The following is an 18,879-nucleotide window of genomic DNA, read 5'->3' as shown; positions in this document are numbered from 1 at the left end:
GCAGTAGCCCAGGAACCAGAGCCAGTGATGGGCCTCCAGATAGGCTGCCTTTCCCCCAACTCCAATATCCAGCCAGCAGTCTGTGCCCCATTCTATACCCCCCTACTGCTCAGGGTGGGTGGGGAGCAACGCATCACCCTCTGACACCAACCTGATACCCACAGCCCATGGCAGGCCCAACACCCATCGCGTTTTCCCACGTCTCACCTCGCATCCTACACATATGGCTGATCTCTGCTTCCCACGTGGGTGGGCTTCTCCGGCCCCCTGTGCTGTCACCAGCGTCTGTGTGAAGTTGGGAGTGTTGCTGTAAACTGGGTCCAGCGAAAGAAAAGAGCCAGGTTGTCCCTCACCCCTTACTGGTGCTGGGGCCAGCCAGACCACCCCCTCCCCACCTCAGCCTAGTTGGTCGTGGGGCGAGGTATGGTACAGCTCAGGCCTGCTCATCTCTCTACAGGCCACCCCATGCACACACACCCATAAGCCGCTGATAAAAAGGTGCCCAAGAGAAGGCACAAGACCCAGGCCTCCGAGGACCGGGAGAGTCGGGTGGGCGGAGGAGCTTGGCTAGGCCAGACCTTCGACACCGCCCGTCCCCAGCCCCGCCCCTCTCTCTGGTCCGGGCTGCCCAGCCCACGCCCTCTAGTAGACTTTGCTCTGAACGCCCGCTGGATGCAGCAACTGGACCGGCAGGTGAGGCGGCTTCTCCATTCCTTTCTTTCTGTCCGCCGGCTCGCCCAAAGTGCTCAGACCCGGGAGAGGACCGGGGGTTGGGCTTCATAGGAGCCCCGGGCGCGGGCGTCTGCCCCGGGGCTCTAAGGATAGGCGCTGGAGGCTGGACCCTGGCCGCAGCCCAAGTCTCGAGTCGGCTCCCAGCCCGGCCCGCGCCTACAAGGATCCTTGCAGGGCCCCAGGCCAGGCTCAATGGCGCTCCTCCTTCCGCCGTCGCCACAGCTCTCCCTGTTGCTGTTGATGCTGCTGCCGACGACGACGATACCCGCGGCGGACCGGTGCCAGAGCAACCAGCAATGCTCGCGAATCTCCTACTCTGCCTCCCGCGACTTCGACGTGGAGTACTCTGTGCCCAGCTTTTCTGCCGGTGGCCGAGTACAGGCCGTGGCGACCTACGAGGACGGGGACGAGAGGGCCGTTTTCGTGGCCACGCGCAACCGCCTGCATGTGCTGGGGCCGGGCCTGCAGCCGGTCCAGAGCCTGGCGACCGGCCCCGTCGGAGATCCTGGCTGCCAGACGTGCTCAGCCTGTGGCCCGGGTCCCCATGGCCCGCCAGGCGACACAGACACGCAGGTGCTGGTGCTGGAGCCGGGGCTGCCCGCGCTGATCAGCTGCGGTTCGAGCCTACAAGGCCGCTGCTTCCTGCATGAGGTGGAGCTCATAGAGAAGACCGTACGCCTGGCGCCGCCAGCCTGCCTCTTCTCAGCCCGCCACAACCTGCCCGAGAACTGCCCTGATTGTGTGGCCAGCCCGCTGGGCACCCGCGTGACCGTGGTCGAGCAGGGCCAGGCTTCCTACTTGTACGTGGCGTCGTCTCTGAACGCAGCGGTGGCCGCCAGCTTCAGCCCGCGCTCAGTGTCCATCCGGCGCCTCAAGGCAGACGCTTCGGGATTCGACCCCGGCTTTGAGGCGCTGTCTGTGCTACCAGCGCACCTCGCCTCCTACGGTATAGAATATGTGCACAGCTTTCGCTCAGGAGCATTCGTTTATTTTCTGACTGTGCAGCCGGCCAGTGTGGAGGCTGCGCCGGGCGCCCTGCACACGCGCCTTGCTCGGCTTAGCGCCACTGAGGTAGAGCTGGGTGACTACCGCGAGCTGGTCCTCGACTGCCGTTTTGAGCCTAAACGCAGGCGCCGCGGGGTCCCCGAGGGCAGACAACCTTACCCGGTGCTGCGTGCAGCCCATGCTGCTCCTGTGGGCGCCCAACTGGCCATGGAGCTGAGCATCACCGAGGGCCAGGTCGTGCTATTCGGAGTCTTCACAGGGAGTAGGGACCGTGGTCCCAGCGAAGGCCCCAACTCTGTCGTCTGTGCCTTCCCCATCGACCTGATGGATACCCTCATCGAGCAGGGTGTGGAGCGCTGCTGCCAGCCCCCGGTCCCCCCGGGCCTCCGGAGAGGTCTTGACTTCTTCCAGCTACCCAGCTTGTGCCCCAATCCGGTGAGCAGAAAGAACGATGGGATCCTCTCCTTGAGCAGTGTGTACATGGCTGAACCCAGGCTGCTTCTCCTTCCACCACTGAGAGAGTCTGGGAGGGGGAGGGGAAGAGCAGGCATGGAGAAGCCATCTCTTCCATTCAATTCCTCAGTGCTGGGGGTAGTGCACGGGATCAAACAAAGGCAAGCCCAGCCTCCTGATCTGGCCAGACTGGCCTCTCTCTCTGCCCCATCTTGCTCTTCTACCTTCCCACCCTGGTTTCCCTTGTTATGTGAGGTTTGGATTGCATCATAACTGTCTTTCTGCTAGACACAGATTGAAAACTGAGTAGAATGGTGGACATCTCCACCTACTCCCCTGCCCGCCTGCTTATCACACACACCTTTAGGGACATACACACCCAGAAAAGCAGCCCCTTACACACTACACACACCATCAGGGACACACATACCCACAGGAAAACAGCTCCCTACATGCACACAAATAATACATAGGCAGATGCTGGAAAACTGCACACACACTCGCGCAGCTGCTGGAAGTTTTGCTTTCCCTGTGACAGCACCCCTTTTGCTCCACTTTCCAAAGGGAGTAGGGCAAGAGTTGTCAGAGAATGCACCCCTCTCACGGCCCCCCACCCGCTGGGTTCCAGGAAGTCTCTTGGGCCTTAGAAGACTGGGGGCTTGTTGTGGAGCCCATATGACCTGAGCTTCACAGAACCACCCACCCCTGCTTGTCATCCTTGGGGTGATTGGGAGAAGGCCTGGTTACCAGAATGCAATTTGGCTTTAGAAGTTTCCAGAAGGCTCACTCCAGGCCTGTGCAGGGGATGAGCAAAGGTAGACAGGGGTTGATTAGAATTGGTCCACCAGGCAGGAGTCCCTAGATGTTCTACAGTAATTGGGGCCCTGTCACAGGCAGGAGGCTCCAAGTTGGAGAGGCCTTAGTTTTCAGCTCCTTCCAGCAGACCGTGCCCAGTTTTTCTCTAGCTATGGTGTCAGGTAGTTGGAACAGAAACAAACTTAAAATACTACCCTGAGGGCAAAGCCAAACCAATCCCTTGAAACCGTTGGATCAGTTCCACCCAAGATCATAAGAGATTAAACCAAGGAAATGGGGTGAATGGAGTGTTGGACAAGTAGCTTTTCAGTGAGCTGAACCACAGCCACAGCTCTCAGGGTTTTTGGCTGTCCTGTGGTTTTGGCCGTGCTGTGACATTCTTAGCTGACTCCTTTCCAGTTCCTACTGATGCTCCAGAGGTGGACAGAGAACTTACATCAGGGTGGGGGTGAGGGGTCCTTCAGCCACCCTCCCACAACTGAGTCCATCTGGGTTGAGGAGATCCTGGTGGTGGGGACCCTTGTCTGGGCCTCCTGCCTGCCCTCTATTTTTTCCCGCCAGGAAGTCAGAACCTTTCCCTGACTTGGCTAGTTGTCAGTGGGTCAGTAGATACTCGCACAACAGGTTAGTGCCAGGCTCCACGAGGACTAATCTCAGGGCCTGCCCAATAGTCTGGCCAGCCCCCTGAGAGGTGTGTGAATCAACCCTGTACAGTCTTTGTCCAGTGACTTTGGGCATGAAGCCACCAGGACAGCAGGAACTAGGGGCCCCCAGACAAGCCTGGGAACCCGGGGCCCAGGGGCAAGCAGACAAGGATGTGGCCTCTTTTCTGCCCCATCTGTCCCTGAGTCATGCTGAAAACACCTAGCTGGTTTCCGGCTAGGGCCAGGCCTCTCACCTACCTCAAGCAAGGACAGGATCCTAGTCTAAACCCACTCACCCAGGTGACAGGCCCAGTGTGTGTGTGGAGTGTCTGGGCCTAGCTCTGTACCTGCCCTTGCACCCAGAGTCTGTGATCTGCACTGAGGGCTCAGGATTGGGTTAAACCTACTTGGTCTTACAGGGGCTTCAGAGGCTCCAGCTTTGAAGAGTGTCCTTGAGGCTGGTGAGGGAGAGTCTAAGCGCCTGAGGCTGCTGAGCCCGGACCGTACTTCTTTGTTGTTGTTAGTTGCTGTTGAGTCAATTCTGACTCAAGGCAACCCCATGTGTGCAGAGTAGAACTGCTCCATAGGGTTTTCAAGGCTGTGACCTTTCAGAAACAGATCACCAGACCTCTCTTCCGAGGCACCTCCAGGTAGGTTCCAGCCATCAACCTTTCAGCTAGCATGCTTAAACATTTGTGCCACCCAAGGACTGATTGTATCTCTATCCAGCTCCAATACCTGGCACTCACAACCTGACTTCCTAGTTTCCCAGAAGCTTCCACAGTCCTGCCCTAGGGCACTGGGTGCAGCCTTCAACTACCCCCCTGCTAAGATCGGGGAAGGGGTTAGCATCTCCTGGTACCCAGGCCTTTGGGCCTCTGTTTATCTCTTTTGTACCCTGAAGAAAGAGGTCAGGATGACCTTGAAGTCTTGGGGAGAGGGACACTGTTAACTGGTGCTGGCCAACTAGCCCAGAGTACAGCCCCTTGTGCAGGTGGGGAAATCAAGGCCCAACATAGGGACAGGTTTGCTGAAGTGCACATGGAGAGGCAGGGCAGAGCCAGCAGACAGCATGAGAGGCCTCTGGTTAAGAGCTTAAACTTCAAACCTGGCTCCTCTCCTGAAGGGCTCTGAGGCCTTAACAAATGACCAGACTTCTCTGAGCCTGTTCCCTGATCTATAAAATGGGAGTGGTGAGAGTACTCACTCTACAGGGTGGTTGTGAGGACAGAATGGGGTTGGTCTATAAGACTCAGTAACATTATCAGATTGAACACAGCAGGACAGGTTAGGGAGTAGGGGAAGCCGGCTTTCCAGCCCAGACCTCCCTTCCTACCCCTGCTACCTCTGAGAGCCATGAGTATGGCGAGGTGGCTGGCAGGCTTTGGGCCCTCTCTAGTCAGACTGAGTGAGGGGTGACATTCTTGAGCTGCTATGGTCGCTGACAGAGGCCCCAAGGGGTCAGTGTGTGGGGCTGAGCCTTGACCCCCTTCCTGAACCTCCCCAGCCTGGCCTGGCGGCCCCCAACCCCAACATCAGCTGCCATCATTTCCCTCTGCTGGTCAGCAGCAGCTTCTCCCGTGTGGACCTATTCAACGGGCTGCTGGGAATGATGCAAATCACTGCACTACATGTGACACGCATAGAGAATGTCACGGTGGCGCACATGGGCACGGCTGATGGACGCATCCTGCAGGTGAGCTTCTCATCCCCACAGGTACCTGGGTCCAGGTCCCCATCCCTATACCCGTTCCCATTTTGCTCACAGCTGAACTGTCTCAGGTGGAGTTGGCCAGATCACTCAACTACTTGTTATATGTGTCCAACTTCTCGCTGGGCAGCAATGGGCAGCCCGTGCAGCGGGATGTCAGTCGCCTCGGGGATCAGCTGCTCTTTGCCTCTGGAGACCAGGTAAAGTGAACCAGGCTCAAGGGATGAGGTCAGGGCTGTGGGAATACAGCCTCCCCATCCAAACCAGGTAAGCACTGACAAACTCAGGTTCTACCACCCTGACTTAGAATAGGACTGGGGAGTCTATGAGGTCAAGGCCCCCCACTTCTGAGCCACCCGTCTACCACCCAAGGTCTTCCAGGTACCCATCCGGGGCCCTGGCTGCCATCACTTCCTCACCTGTTGGCGTTGCCTACGGGCTAAGCGCTTCATGGGCTGTGGCTGGTGTGGGAACATGTGTGGCCAGCAGAAAGAGTGTCCCAGGTCCTGGCAGCAGGATCACTGCCCACCTGAGCTCACTGAGGTATGGCTTCCCTGGCACAGGTAAGGATGGAACAAGCTGGGCCTAGGGTGGGTTAGCAGGTCTTGACCACGATCTTCCTCAGGCCTGGGGTGTCTTCAGTATCTATAAGGAGGGCATTCTTGGCAGAGGGGATGGCACATGCAAAGAGGTGGGAAAGTGCTTGAGTGTTTGAGGACTAATACGTCACCCAGAGTGGCTGGAGTGTGGGATGGGCGAGGGGTTTGGCAGGAGACTTTGGGGGACACTGGCAGGGCTGAGAGAACCCAGGCCCACACAGAGACTCAGGCTATCTGTCCTTCCCCTCAGTTCCATCCCCACAGTGGGCCCCTAAGGGGCAGCACGAGGCTGACACTGTGTGGCTCCAATTTCTACCTGCACCCTGCTGGCCTGGTGCCTAAGGGCAACCATCAGGTCACTGTGGGCCAAAGTCCCTGCCGGCTGCTGCCCAAGGACACCTCAAACCTCAGGTACAGCCTGGTCCCTGTGCTTCTACCCTTGCCAGGGCACCGAGCAGCTCCTTCCCTGTGAAACTCTGTCCTGTGCTTTCCTGGGGTATGAGGCAAGCTGCAGGCTCTGGCTACTATGTCTGGGGAAACATCTCTGTTCCTTTCTGAGCCTGCATATGTCCTACCCCTCTGTTGAGTCATGGACCAGGCAAGGTTGTTCTCTGCCCCATTAGATCCTGCTTACCCCAGAAGAGGGCATGGGAGATGTCATTCTTGGGCTCAGAGGAGGCCTGTAACTTGTGGCAAGTATGTAGCCAGGCCTGTGTGACCCCCAGCTAACCTCAGGGGTTCCCCCATGCCTCAGACCAGTGCCCCAGAAGGACTTTGTAGAGGAGCTTGAGTGTGAGCTGGAGCCCTTGGGTGTGCAGGCAGCTGGGCCTGCCAACATCAGCCTCACTGTGACCAACATGACAGCAGGCAAGCGCTTCCGGGTAGACGGCACCTCTGTGTTGCAAGGCTTCTTTTTCATGGTGAGACCACCTTGCCCCTTCTGTGCCCTTGGCTGGCTGGGCAGTACAGGCAGGAAAGGGCATAGAGGAGAGGGCCTGTTCCAGCTAAGTCACCTTTATGCCTTCTTAGGAGCCAGCGCTGACAGCCGTGCAGCCCCTGTTTGGCCCTCGGGCAGGGGGCACCCTCCTCACCCTCAAAGGTCAGGGTCTGTGTGTAGGTACCAGCCGAGCTGTGCTGGTCAATGGGACCGAGTGCCTGCTAGAACAGTAAGTACTAGCATGCAAAGAGATGGGAGGCTATGGGACCCTGCCCAGGGGAGCCCTCACCAGTGGGAACCTGGATCCCTGTCAAAATGTAGGGAGGAGGGCTCAGACACTGTTGATGTGGGGAGTAGGTCCATGAAAAAGAGTCTGCTGCCCCCTCCATCCCAGAGGTGGCTTGTTTCCAGCACATGTGCTGGCATGGGTTGGCAAGAGAGCTCATTGCAGAATCCATGGGATCCAGCCAAGGTTGTGAGGAACCTGTTCCCTCCTGGCCCTCTTGTGGTTCTCAATGGGACCACCCTGTTTTCAGACAGACCAATGGGTTCCAGGCATGTAGGGGAAATGACCAACAGAGGAACTGAGAGGATGGACAAGCCCCTGTAGGAGATGGGCCTGGCCACCACACAGTGGTGCCTCTGAGCCCAATCCCCATTCTGCAGGGTCAGCGAGGGGCAGCTTCTATGTGCCACACCCCCTGGGGCTGCCACGGCCAGCGTTCCCCTTCACCTGCAGGTGGGGGGTGCTAAGGTGCCTGGCCCCTGGACCTTTGACTACCGGGAAGACCCCATTGTGCTGGGGATCAGCCCCAACTGTGGCTACACGTAAGTGCCACCTCTCTGCCCACCTGACTTCTGAGGGGTTAAGGAGCCACCCTGTGAGAGCTCCCAAGCCCATCACCCTGCCCTCCCCAACAGTGGCTCCCATGTCACCATCCGCGGCCAGCACCTGACTTCAGCGTGGAACCTAGTGCTATCATTCCATGATGGGCTTGGGGCAGTGAAAAACAGGGTAAGCGGGCATCAGCCAGGAGGGAGGAAGGCCGGACCAGTCCCCCAAGCTCCAGCTCTACCCCATGCTGGGCTGAGGAGACTGGAGCAATCATAGGTGGAACACCTGGCTAACCACCATCCTCTGGGCCCCAGCAGTGTGAACAGCAGCTTCCGGAGCAGCAGAAGTGCTGCCTGCCTGAATACATGGTCCAAGGCCCCCAGGAGTGGGTGACAGGGAGCCTGAGTGCCCAGGGGGATGGTGCTGCTGGCTTCACACTGCCTGGCTTTCGCTTCCTGCCCCCACCCCAACTGCCCAACACTGACCTGGCCCCATTGAAGCCTGAGGAACATGCCATTAAGTTCCAGGTAGGTGTGGGAGATGGTTGGGGGTGGGCATTGGGAGGGTTAGGGCTGAAGCCTCCCCAGTGGAGGCAGGGGCCACTGGCCAGTCCTCACGATCATCTCTGCAGTATATCGGGCTGGGTGCTGTGGCTGACTGCGTGAGTGTGAACGTGACCGTGGGTGGTGAGAGCTGTCAGCACGAGTTCCGGGGGGATGTGGTCATCTGCTCCCTGCCTCCCTCCCTGGAACTTGGCAAGAGTGGTGCCCTGCTGCAGGTAGGTAGCCCAGCTGGCCTTCCACAAGAGACTTGGGTCAATAAAGAGCCTGGAGGCTGGGCCTGAGCTGCCACCTGCCCCCAGGTTTGCGTGGATAGCGTGTGTCACATCCTGGGCAAGGTGATGCGGCTGGGCCCAACAGGGGTCCCACAGGGCATACTTCTTGGTGTCCTGCTGGTCCTGCTCCTGCTTGTGGCTGCACTGGTCATCACTCTGGTCTTCAGCTACTGGTGGCGGAGGAAGCAACTAGGTGAGCCTCCAACCTCTGTCCCGACTCAGCTCCTACCACCAAACAATGGCAGCTCCAAGTCCCTGTGCCATCATTCTGCCTGGGCCTTGGGAGTTTGCCAATACCTCATGGATGGGAGCAGGCTCCGAGAAACTTTGAGAGGCTGACTGTCAGAGGCCATCGTTCCACAGTCCTTTCTTCCAACCTGGATAACCTGGCATCCCTGGACCATACCTCTGGAGACATCCCCCTGCCTCTCCTCCACTCAGGTTCTGACTACAGAAATAGCCTTGGTGAGGCTGTGGAGGTGCTGGAAGCTGGAGCCATCCCCTCTGCCCTCCAAGCCCCTCATTCCCTCTCTCCCACAGCACCCCCTGCCACTGAGGGTCTGGGCCCTGCCACCCAGGGCCACGGAGTGTCCTCCTCAGATGACATGGATGGGTCCTGTGTCCTGCTGCTCCAGACAGAGTCCATCCAACTCCAGGACCTAGATCCCAAGCTCCTGGCTGAAGTCAAGGATGTGCTGATCCCCCATGAGCAAGTGGTCACCCACAGTGACCAAGTCATTGGCAAAGGTGTGGGATTAGGCTGGGCTGGGCTGGGGCAGAGATGGAGTCCTAAGACGATATGGGCTCAAGGGACAGTTGGGCTGGCCTCTGCTCTGGTCTTCTCACCAACTTGTGTGATCTTGCACATACTGCTTAACCTCTCTGAGTCTCCATTTGCTCAGCTTTGAAATACGGATTAGAAGTTTTCTGTCTTTAGTGGGTTCTGGTATGGATTAAGTGGGCATTGGAGGGGTGCAGGCTCTTTCAGCAGATGGCTGCTGCTTATTTTTAATGTTGGATTGGTCAGAGGTCTGGTTGCCAGTAAAAGGGTATGGTGCAAGTCCTGGGGATTGGGGGCCTTCTCACCACCTCCCCCTCTCCAGGCCACTTTGGAGTTGTCTACCATGGGGAATACACAGACCAGGCCCAGAATCGAATCCACTGTGCCGTCAAGTCGCTGAGTCGTAAGTGGGCTGGGAGCTGAGAAGTCAAGGGGAGAAGCACCAGGCTGGGAGGGTCCTCATCCCTGCTGTGCCACCACCTTGCTGCGTGACCCTGAACAAGAGACTTCTCCATTGCCCCATCTGACCCTTGTAAGGGGCCTCCCTGCCCTGGGCCTGACTCAAACCACTCTGTAGGCATCACTGAGGTGCAAGAGGTAGAGGCCTTCCTGCGCGAGGGGCTGCTCATGAGCCGCCTGCACCATCCAAACGTGCTGGCTCTCATCGGTATCGTGCTGCCACCTAAGGGACTGCCCCAAGTGCTGCTGCCCTATATGCACCACGGAGACCTGCGCCAGTTCATTCGTTCACCCCAGCAGGTCAGTACTCAGGGGGCCTGGGTTGGGGGACTCAGGCAGCAGCTGGGGATGGAGCTGCTCTGCTCTTGCCCACCAACCTATCTGTGTCCCCAGAACCCCACAGTGAAGGACCTCATCAACTTCGGCCTGCAGGTAGCCCGCGGCATGGAGTACCTGGCAGAGCAGAAATTTGTGCACAGGGACCTGGCTGCTCGGAATTGCATGTGAGGGGCTGGAGCACCTAGGGTGAAGCAAGGGGGCAGGGCACCAGGTTATGCAGCTGCCCAAGGGTGTCTTAGGGAAGAGCCCAAACTCCAGCCCTTGCTATGCAGCCCTGGGCATGCCCTCTCCCTCCATTTCTGGGCCTGAGTTTTCCTGTCTGCCCAGTGCAGTCTTGGATTGGGCACTCTGGCCCTGAAACCTGTATGATCCTGGAACGGGTGGGTTCAGGGCCTGATGTGGGCCAGTCTTGAGTGTGATCCCCCCTTCCAGGCTGGATGAGTCATTCACAGTCAAGGTGGCTGACTTCGGTCTGACCCGTGGCATCCTGGACAAGGAGTACTACAGTGTTAGACTGTACAGCCACGCTCGCCTACCTGTCAAATGGATGGCACTGGAGAGCCTGCAGACCTACAGGTTCACCACCAAGTCGGACGTGGTGAGGCCCCTCCTGCCCCAGAGTTTGCATGGCCTCAGTGCTTTGGAAGACCACTCGCCTTGCCCATTCAGCTCCCAATGATGATCTGAGCCCAGGAAATCCATAGGCTGGGCGACCCCCATAGCCCATTCACCTACTTCTTGGGCAGGCATAAAAAGGAACCTGACTTCCGCCAGGGCAAGAGGAGGCTGTGAACTCACTGGCTTCTCATGGACAATCTAGCCCCTGCCCAATCACAACTCAATTGTTTCCTCTGAAAAATAATCCAAGGCTGAGGTGGTGGGAGGGGACAGAGGGAAGACATTGGAAAGTATTGAGGGATGGGTTCTAAATGTGGGATGAGGTCCCCCATACCTACCTCTGGGAGGTAGAGGACATAAGGAGCCACCTGCCCCAAAATTTGGGGTAGGATTTGAGTCCCTTGTCTTCCCTTTCTCTACAGTGGTCATTTGGTGTGCTGCTCTGGGAGTTGCTGACACGGGGTGCCCCACCATACCCTAATATCAACCCCTTTGACCTTACTGACTTCCTGGCCCAGGGGCGGCGCCTTCCCCAGCCTGAGTATTGCCCTGATTCCCTGTGAGTATGAGGGAGTAGTTGGGCAGCAGACAGAGCTCCTGGTCAGGCCCTTTGTCCAACTCTCTCTTTGACCCAAGCAGGGACACTCTCTGGGCCTCAGGTTCCTCATCTGCAGACTGTTGGTTCCCATCCCCATGCAAGGCAGGGTGCTGGGAGGCTATCATGGTTGCCATGGTAACGGCATTCCCAACTAAGAGTCTGGGTTGAGGCCAGTGATTTGATTTCCTCTATCCTCACCCCCGCTAAGGAGGGCTGTTTCCTATCTTTTCCACCCGGCTTCACGGAAAGCTTCCATCAGCTCCCACACCAGCCCCTTCATTGTCTCCAGATCAAGTGTTTTTCATTGGATATAGTTTCAGATTCCCCATTCATGGAGGGATGGCCACTGCTATGTTGTTATTGGTTCCTGAGGAGTGGGTTTGATGCTGAGGTTCAGCTTCATAAGCAGCACGCCAGCCTCAGCCGTGCCCAGGTCTGCGCTGTTAGAACAGGGAGAACCAGGTCACAGATAAAAGTAGTTGATGACTCCTGTCTTGGGCGGGGCTCCTGGAAGGGTGAGTACCCCTTCCTCACAGCCCTGGCTGCCTTGGGTTTGATCTCTGTTATTCACTTCATTAATGCATCTGGTTTGAAGTAAGAGACATTAATTTCACTGTGTACATGTGTTCAGCTCGGGCTCCCTGAAACAGACTCTGAGACAGAGATTTGTGTACAGGGAGTTTATTGGGAGGTTATGGGTAGTGCAAGTAGTTTGTGATCGGTTGCTAACTGAAAGGTTGGTGGTTTGAATCCACTCAGCAGCTCCGTAGAAGAAAAGGCCTGGCAATCTGCTTCCATAAAGATTACAGCCAAGAAAACCCTATGGGGAAGTTCTATTCTGTAACACATGGGGTCGCCATGAGCCAGGGCCAACTCAATGGCAGCTAACAACAGGGGCAAGGAAGCAGGACTGAGCAGAGGGAGAAGTTGGGATGCCACGCAGATGCAACAGAAGCTGCAACCCATCCCACTGGGATTTCTTAAGCTGGAATGGTCCTTTAGAGTGTTATAAAATTGAGACCAAAGGGCAGGTCTTTATATCAAGCATCAACCACTGACCATGGCTGCCCCCAGGGAGGAGGGTGTGAGCTTTGGGAGGCAGTTCCCAGAGAGGGCCCCAGCCAAGAGCTGTCAGAAGGTGACACTCCCAGGCACTAGGAGAAGGGAGAGGGAAATCTGGGTGGCATAGCGCAGCATCTGTTTTGCCAGGGCAAGTCCCATCCCCTCCCTGAATCTGTTTCCTCATCTGCAAAGTGAGTACAGTAACAGTACCACCCTTGGAAAGTCTGAGAATTACATGAGACAATATGTGTAGGGCACCTAGAATGTCATTTAAGGCAGGTAATGGGGTATGCATTAGGACCCACTGGACAAACCCAGCGAACCTCTGCTTGAGAACCATGGTACCACTGGTACTGCCCCACAGGCCCATCCCAGGACTTTTAATCCCCATTTCACCAGATCCAGGCTTCTTTGGTGGAAGGTGTGTAATGATAACCGTGATAGCTCATGAGCTGAACCCTGTGCTAAGCATTTCACAGTCATGCTCTCACCTTATGCCCCAATAGCCCTGTGATCAGAGGAAAACCTGGAGGAACAGAGAGGTTAAGGAACCTGCTCAGGATCACACAGCCTAGGCCACAGGGCTCAGAGGCCCAAGTTCTTAACCCCCTAAACAGCCCTGCCCCAGGCAATTCAACCTCCACCAGGGTTGAAAGGCAGGACTAGAACAGCAATCACAGTGATGAACAGAGCTGTCCCTGACGGGGTAATGCTGAACACCAGGCCCTGTCACCTATTCTCGATGCCATTTTTTGAGCCAGAGGTTTAACGGTAGGTGGACAGCTAGGAGGAAGCCTTAGGTAAGGAATTCCCCTGTCCCTGATGCTCCCTGTCCCCTTGCAGGTATGCAGTGATGCAGCGCTGCTGGGCCACAGAGCCAGGGGCCCGACCTACCTTTGGGGAGCTGGTGCAGGAAGTAGAATGTGTGGCGGCCATGCTGGATGGGAACCACTACGTGCAGTTGCCTGCAGCCTATGTGAACCTGGGCCCTGGTGCCACGGACTGGGCAAACGCACCCGTGGAACAGCTACCGTCCCCTCCAGTGCCTCCAGTGCGTAGGAGTATGGGTCGTCCCCGGCCCCTCTCAGAGCCACTGTGACCCACATGACCACAGCTCCAGGCCCCTGGGGGACAGACCTGTCTAGTGGCTTCCACCAAACCCCAAGCTGCCCCTGGGACATGTCAGGCTGGAGGGAGGCCCCAGCTGGCCTCACCCTGTCCCTACCCCCTAACCTCCAGTGGCAGTGGGGCCTGAGCAGGGCACATTTGGCCCCTCACTCCACAGAGGAAGCAAGTGAGGCGGATCCTTCATACAATGAATATTTATGAAGTGCCTGCTGTGTACCTGGCCCTCTGGCCGAAGGGAACTCAACTGACTCAGCAGTGACCACACAGACACTGGCTTTTGAACCAGTAAATGAACTAATGAATATTCAAGTACAAATTGTGGTAAATGCTATGAAAGAAAAAGACAGGCAGCTGCTTTGAGGGAGTGGAAGACTGCCTTAGATAGCAAGTTGAGAGAGGCCTCCCCAGGGGGTGACATTTGTGCTAAGGCCTGAATGGTGGGAAAGAACCAGGGCAGTGTTGGGGGAGGAAAGTTTTGGGGCAGAGTGAGCAGCACATGTAAAACCCGGAAGCTGAAAACAGGTTGGGAGAGCAAGAAGGCTCCGGAAAGCAGGAACCGGGCAAGGCCCAGAATCCAGGATACAGAGCCCCAGGGGCTGTCGAATGGGACCAAAGAAGAGGTGGGTTGAGTACCATGGCATGCTGCAGCCTAGCCCTCCTGTTCCCCTTCCCCAGGTCCTGATCCCTCTGCAGGACTCCCTGCTCCACCTGCTGCACCCCTCGTACACACACACACACAGACTGTCAGGGCATGGAGACCTACCCCTCCCACACCTCCCCCTGCCAACTCTGCCAGCATTGCCCCAGCAGCCTTGAGAGAGACAAGCCAACAGTAAGGCCTCAGCTCCACACTTTCAAGGCGCCAACTGCAAGGTGCCGACTGCCTAGGCTATTTATACTCACCAAGGCCACTGCACAATAGCTGCTTGGGGGGAGGGGGCAGGCTCTACTGGAGGAGGAGAGCAGCTCCCCTTCCCACTGCCCCCGCCACCACTTCACTGCTGGGAGGGGGACAGCTGAGCTCTCCTGGTGCAGAGATACCTAGGGTGCCTGGGCCCAGGCTGTGGATCATGATGGTTCCTCTCCCTTGCTCAGGAGCCATTTGGCCCCCATCCTACCAGCTGGGAGACCCAGCTCACCTAAGAGGGAAGGCTCTTTCTCCCAGTTCTGTGCCGCTGTTACACATGGTCCAGTGGGGTTGGGGCAAGAGTTCACTGGTGACCTGAGTAGGGGTCTCCTTGGGACCAGAGCTGCCCAGCTGTTCTCCATCCATACTGGCTGCCTACTTTGTCACGTCAGGCTGGAGAGAGGCCCCTTAAGGACCCTGAGGACTGGTGGGTGAGGCTTAAAAGAGGACTTTTCTGCCTGGGGCAGGGGTGCAATGATCAGGAACCTATGTGCTGGAGGGGGCAGAGACAGTCTGTCCACCTGGTCACCACTGTATCCCTGATGCCCACTGTAGGCTCGGCCATTGTCCCCTTGTCCCTGTGTAGGGTGGGGAGGAACAGTTGTGTCATCCCTGATTGAGGCTGGGAGAGAGATGAGTGGAATGTCCTCGGACAACCGTCCCCCACCAACTGTGACCCCCAAACCAGTTGAAAATGATTGTATCCACCTCCAACTTGCTGTTCACATCCCCTAGCACCATCCTAGGGATCTAAGGGTCACCCAGAGCTCCAAGCCTTGGAGAAAGGAGGAGAGGAGGGAGGGGACTCTTAGGGGTTTCTCTGAAACTGGACTGTGGCTCTCTCCACCAAACCTCTGTGGCTCATGGACCACTGGCTCACTTGTTCACAAGAAAGGGGCCCAGAGAGGAAGGGATCTCTGGATGGGAAGTGAGCTTAGATGGGAGAGCTCAGAAGGAAAGATCTCAGCAGGGTGTCGGTTGTCCTGTGCAGCTAGAATGTGGGACTTCGAGTCTGTTTCTGGGTCGAGGGCCTCCAGGGCCAGAACTCTCCAGGGAGAGGTCCCACTTAAGCAGGCTCCTGGGCTTCCTTCTGGATCGTGGTACAGCTGCCCTTCCCCCCACTGACTGATGTGGCCCCCTAAGGCCTGAGCTGTAGCCTCAGAGTCTCCTGACAGTCCCAAGCCCACCTGGAGTGTCAGGGGCTGGAACTATCTCAGAGTTTCAAATTCTTGACTAGACTTCCAGGGAGGACAGGAAGCGAGGGGTAGTTTCAGGCCCCCAAGAGTAGTGTCTGAGGGGACCAAAAGATTCCTGGGTGGCTTCCAGGACTGGTCAAGGCTGGGCCACCCCTTCCAGAGGGAGGCCTGGGTAGTCCTCAGGGATGGTAGGCAGCCAGTGCAAGAGGAAAGTTGCTGGTGGTCCTGGTAGACCTGGGCCTGCCATCAGGGTGGGGATGGGGTGAGCAGAGCTTTCTTCTAGGGAGTTGGGAATCTGGCCTTCCCACCATGAGCTGTGGGGAACAGGTGCCAGCACCTCTGCCTCATCTCCTCTGTCACAGCCCAGAGAAAAGCAGGTGCCAGTAAAGGCTGAGGTGGAGGCCAGCCTGGGAACTGGGGCCTAGAAGACACCAAGTGACTCACACCCTCCTGACTGCCCATTAGTGTCAATGTTGTCTGGCACCTGGAGGGCATGCATGGGGCAGACTAACTCAGTTTGTTGAGGGACCATGAATCTGGCCTGAGATTCCCCTTACACCTCAGCCCCAGCCTTTGGGGCAATTTTCCCAGGGATTCAAGGCTTTCTGGGTAGGAGGACACACCTGAGTACTCCAGATATAGCCCATTCCAAACCCTGGCTCCTTCATGGGACAGTGGCCTCACCAGCCATTCCCTCAGCATAGCCTATTTCATCACCTAACTCCCTTCACCTGAGGGAGAGAGCAGGACCCCCCGGTGCCTATTGGGAGGGGGAGGGAGAGAGTGCTGCTGGAAATGGCTGAGGCTTGGAGAGGCCTGGCTACAGCTCTTGCACTTACCACCTCCACCTGGGGAGAAGCAGCTCTAGGAGTCAGTAGTTAAGAAGTAAACTTCCATAGGCCAGTCTGTAACACGTGAAAAATACTATCCGCACTGGGCTGGAGAACTCCCCTCCAAGAAGAACTCAGGAGCAGAGATCTCCTCACCCAGAACCTCAGCTCTGCCCATGTGGGAGTCCAACCACCCCAGAGGTGTGGGTTATCAGCCTGGGGGAGTGGGGATGACTCCACAAAGAACCCCCACTCTCTTTTGAGGTTTATTCCCAGCTGTCAGGGTTTTTAACCCAATGAGCACAGATGCCAGGAGAGCCTGGGCAGCAGCCACATTCACCTCTGGCTGCAGTGGCCCCCTGAGTGGGCTGGCTTCTTGACTAATGATCTGGAGCCCAGCCCCCACGCTTGGTACTCCACTCCCCTGGTGGGAGTCCCTAGCCCAAATCTAGGCAGCAGGTGCCCAGTGGGTGACAGAGCCTGCCTGACTCAGTTCAGTTTATAGGTGTGGCACCTGAATTCCAGCCACCTCATATCACCACCCTTGGACGCCATCAGAAATAACAATTTCCCCTGACTACCTATTCCCATTAGTCCATCCCAGACAGGAACTCAAATTCCAAGCCTCTCTATAGGAAGGGGTGACTGTGGTCTGAGCCTTACCAAGGCCTCTCCATCTTGCTCTGTTCTTTCAGTGCCCTCAGCATCCTCTGTCCCATTCCAGGATGTTCATGCCAGACCTATCAGAGACTGTGCAGCCGCCCTGGGGAGAGAGGCAACAAAAGCATTCAGAAAAACTTGGGCAGAGGGAGAGCAAGGAGTGACCACACCAGAGTGGGAGCTGCATCCCTCCTCACTCTCCTCTTGGTAGGATGAGGACCCCAGCACTGAATTCCTGCCCCGCCACAATCTCCTGTCCCCCTACTACCTCTGCTGTACCCATCTGGCAGCCCTGCCTCTGGAAGGGAAACAAAGTTCTAATGGCGCTGATGGCCTGCCATTTGCTGGGCAAGTGGCAGGAGGGCCCTAGTATTTGGCCCTTATCAGTCCCCTTGTTGCTTCATGGGAGCTCAGAGGCCAGGTTCACGGCAGTTCCTATTTTGAGTTCAGGTTGTGGAAGCTGAGGGAAAGTGCTGAACCCCTGGTGGGCTCAGCATGGGTAGCGGCAGAGGGGCTGGTGTGCACCGGAGGCTCCCAATATCCAGGGCGTTCTTATCTCCTCTGTCAGGTTGGTACAGCTACCTGCACACTTGTGGCCTCTTAGACTGGGTGCTTGGGATCTGGGGGATGTATCAGGGAAGGCAGGGGATCAAAGCAGCTGCTGGCCAAGATCACAGGGCTCAGCTTCTTAGCCAATATTCCTCCCGCATGCCGCAAGCCCTTCCTGGGTTGTTGTGACCTGAACTGTGGTGACCCGGAGGCCCCAAAGGAGCCAGCTCCACACCTGAGCCCCATGGCAGTGACAGCTTTAGCAAGGTATCAGTTCTGCTGACTTGTGAGGAGTCCCCCCCTTCAAAGGGGGAAAGGAGTCCTTTGGGTAGCTCCAGTCACCCTGCCCACATGGGCTTACGTCAGCCCCCCACCAACTGGGCCTGGATCCTGCAGGGACCCTGAGGGAGGGCAGCCCTCTGCACATCCCCTCTGCAGGCATGGTTGGAGGTCTCTGCTTGGCAGTCAGGAGTCATGTGTGCTTCCGGCAGCACTTCCTTTGCCCCCACGGATGCTGGCTCCTGGAGGCACTGCTCCCAGGGAGGGTGAGTAGCTTGCTCAGCCCCTAAGCCAGTTGTGGAGCCCCTAAGCCAGCTGCGGAGCTGTGCTGCTGCCCTCCCTCCATTCTGGTATGGCTGGCCATCTTTCACGCAGGGTTACGTAAGCTTGAGTCAATTGGGGCTCAGAGCGGTTCATTGTGGGCTATTTTTAAGCTGTAACACATCACAGCAGAGGGGTCACTGCACTGCCGGCTTGCAGGGAAGGTTGTTTAAACATCTGTTATTTAAATTTCCCTGTGCCTTAGAGATTGGAAACCACATCCTCCTGGCATGGTTGGGTTCTGCCTTTCCCATCCCAGATTAGGAGGTTATTGCCCCCCACTTCCTCTACAGGTCCCCCTAGGGCTGGGGTTCACCACGCCCTGACTGTCTTCCTCTGGGGTCAAGTCGGAGGGCCAGAGACCTGGAGGTGCCAACTCTTTTAGAGCATGGTGCTGCCTCTGTGGAACGGGAGCATCCTGGTCAGGAGAGGCTTCAGGGAAGCAGGAGGGCTAGGGTTCACAGGTTGCTTGGATAGCTCCAGGAAGAAGGGCTGGAGAGGATGACAGGACAGAGCACTGGCCATGGAGCTAGGAGACTGAGAATGCATGCCTTCCTACTCGGGGGCCTCAGTTATCCCATTAGC

General features: G+C 57.1%; 1 protein-coding gene across 7 annotated transcripts; it reads left to right on the top strand.

Annotated features, from left to right (window-relative positions):
* The first annotated feature begins 651 nt into the window (after window positions 1-651).
* On the top strand, window positions 652-14,045 carry MST1R (macrophage stimulating 1 receptor). 7 transcript variants are annotated; one of them, XM_049862920.1, is made up of 20 exons: window positions 652-693; window positions 955-2,172; window positions 5,158-5,346; window positions 5,433-5,561; window positions 5,734-5,904; window positions 6,211-6,371; window positions 6,715-6,880; window positions 6,990-7,126; window positions 7,564-7,725; window positions 7,819-7,912; window positions 8,047-8,259; window positions 8,364-8,510; window positions 8,595-8,760; window positions 8,931-9,314; window positions 9,671-9,751; window positions 9,926-10,107; window positions 10,201-10,310; window positions 10,579-10,744; window positions 11,187-11,323; window positions 13,268-14,045. In XM_049862920.1, the coding sequence occupies exons 1-20, from the start codon at window positions 673-675 to the stop codon at window positions 13,521-13,523; spliced, it is 4,290 nt and encodes a 1,429-aa protein (XP_049718877.1). In that variant the 5' UTR covers window positions 652-672; the 3' UTR covers window positions 13,524-14,045. The 7 variants fall into 7 exon arrangements, with proteins under 7 accessions (XP_049718877.1, XP_049718880.1, XP_049718879.1 ...); XM_049862923.1 differs by lacking the exon at window positions 652-693 and having other exon boundaries at window positions 883-2,172; window positions 8,050-8,259; window positions 8,931-9,032; window positions 9,108-9,314; XM_049862922.1 differs by lacking the exon at window positions 652-693 and having other exon boundaries at window positions 883-2,172; window positions 8,931-9,032; window positions 9,108-9,314.
* Window positions 14,046-18,879: the final 4,834 nt, after the last annotated feature.

This window comes from Elephas maximus, chromosome 20, assembly GCF_024166365.1.
Source record: "Elephas maximus indicus isolate mEleMax1 chromosome 20, mEleMax1 primary haplotype, whole genome shotgun sequence".
In the NCBI taxonomy this organism is placed as follows: Eukaryota; Metazoa; Chordata; class Mammalia; order Proboscidea; family Elephantidae; genus Elephas; species Elephas maximus.
Note: the sequence above shows the minus strand (reverse complement) of the source record. Positions and strands in the feature narration are given on the sequence as shown.